Consider the following 1,021-nt stretch of genomic DNA (forward strand, 5'->3'; position numbering starts at 1 on the left):
AGGTCTTTGATTAATTAATGGCGATGGGAGTGGTTCTGTCGCTCTTGCTCGGAGAAAGAAAGGGGTTTAATCACGTCTTGGTGGAATTTCGGGACGAGTTCGAGATTTTCTCTCTATCGTTCTTCTTCCTCTTCCTCTTCATCCTCCTCTTGCTTCCTCTTCTTCATTTCCTTCTCACTCTCCTCCTTTTCCTTCTCTCCTTCCCTCCCTTTCCCCCTTCCCCTCCTCCCTCCCTCATATCCCCATCCCTCCCAGTCTCGGAGATAAAGCTTATTTATCCATTCCCATTAATACAAAACTCTTCTTCTTCCAGAATGACCCCCTGAACCCGGACCTCGACACCCGCAACCAGCAGCAGGCGAAGTAGGCCTACCTCCTGTCCTCCTTCCGCTCGGGCGCCATGATCCTGCCGACGAGCGAGGGCGGGGGCGTTGGGCGCGTCGTCCCCCACCCGGCCCCCTCCTCCAAGGGCAAGGGCTCCCGAAGCTCGAGCGCCTTCTACGACGTCTCGCCCGAGGACATCCTGAAGAACCTGGAGAAGGCGGTTGGCCCCAAGGACGCGAGGAAGGGCGGGTCGGGAGGCGGCGCCGGCGAGAGGCTGCGAGGGAACCAGCCGGCCACGGACAGTCCTCTGGCGCTGGTCAAGGAGCTCGTGGACACCTTCGGGCGGCCGCCGGAGGACTTCTACATCCGGGACAAGGCGCTGATGGTGGCGCAGCAGGGCCGGCTCAAGAGGATGGTTTATTCGACGCTCTTAGCCCACAGGAAAGGTAGGCGGGGGGGGGGGGGGGTTAAGATAACAGCCCGCGCGCACACACACACACACACACACACACACACACACACACACACACACACACACACACACACACACACACACACACACACACACACACACACACACGGGAAGGTCAATGACACGGCAGTCATGCATGTTTATATATGCATCACATAATTTATTAAACATTGCACCATTGCTAAGCGAGGCAAGAATTTTAACAGCACCAACCGTAATTGCAAT

At 56.7% G+C, this 1,021-nt stretch overlaps 1 protein-coding gene across 2 annotated transcripts in view; it reads left to right on the forward strand.

The window, feature by feature from the left end:
* Positions 1-272: 272 nt before the first annotated feature.
* LOC125045225 (gamma-tubulin complex component 6-like) overlaps positions 273-1,021 on the forward strand; it is a 22,594-nt gene continuing 21,845 nt past the window's right edge. For both annotated transcript variants that reach the window (XM_047642378.1, XM_047642377.1), the window contains exon 1: positions 273-770. In XM_047642378.1, the coding sequence (XP_047498334.1) occupies positions 401-770 (370 nt within the window). In that variant the 5' untranslated portion in view covers positions 273-400. The remainder of the gene's footprint in view (positions 771-1,021) is intronic.

This window comes from Penaeus chinensis, chromosome 37 (genome assembly GCF_019202785.1).
Source record: "Penaeus chinensis breed Huanghai No. 1 chromosome 37, ASM1920278v2, whole genome shotgun sequence".
In the NCBI taxonomy this organism is placed as follows: domain Eukaryota; kingdom Metazoa; phylum Arthropoda; class Malacostraca; order Decapoda; family Penaeidae; genus Penaeus; species Penaeus chinensis.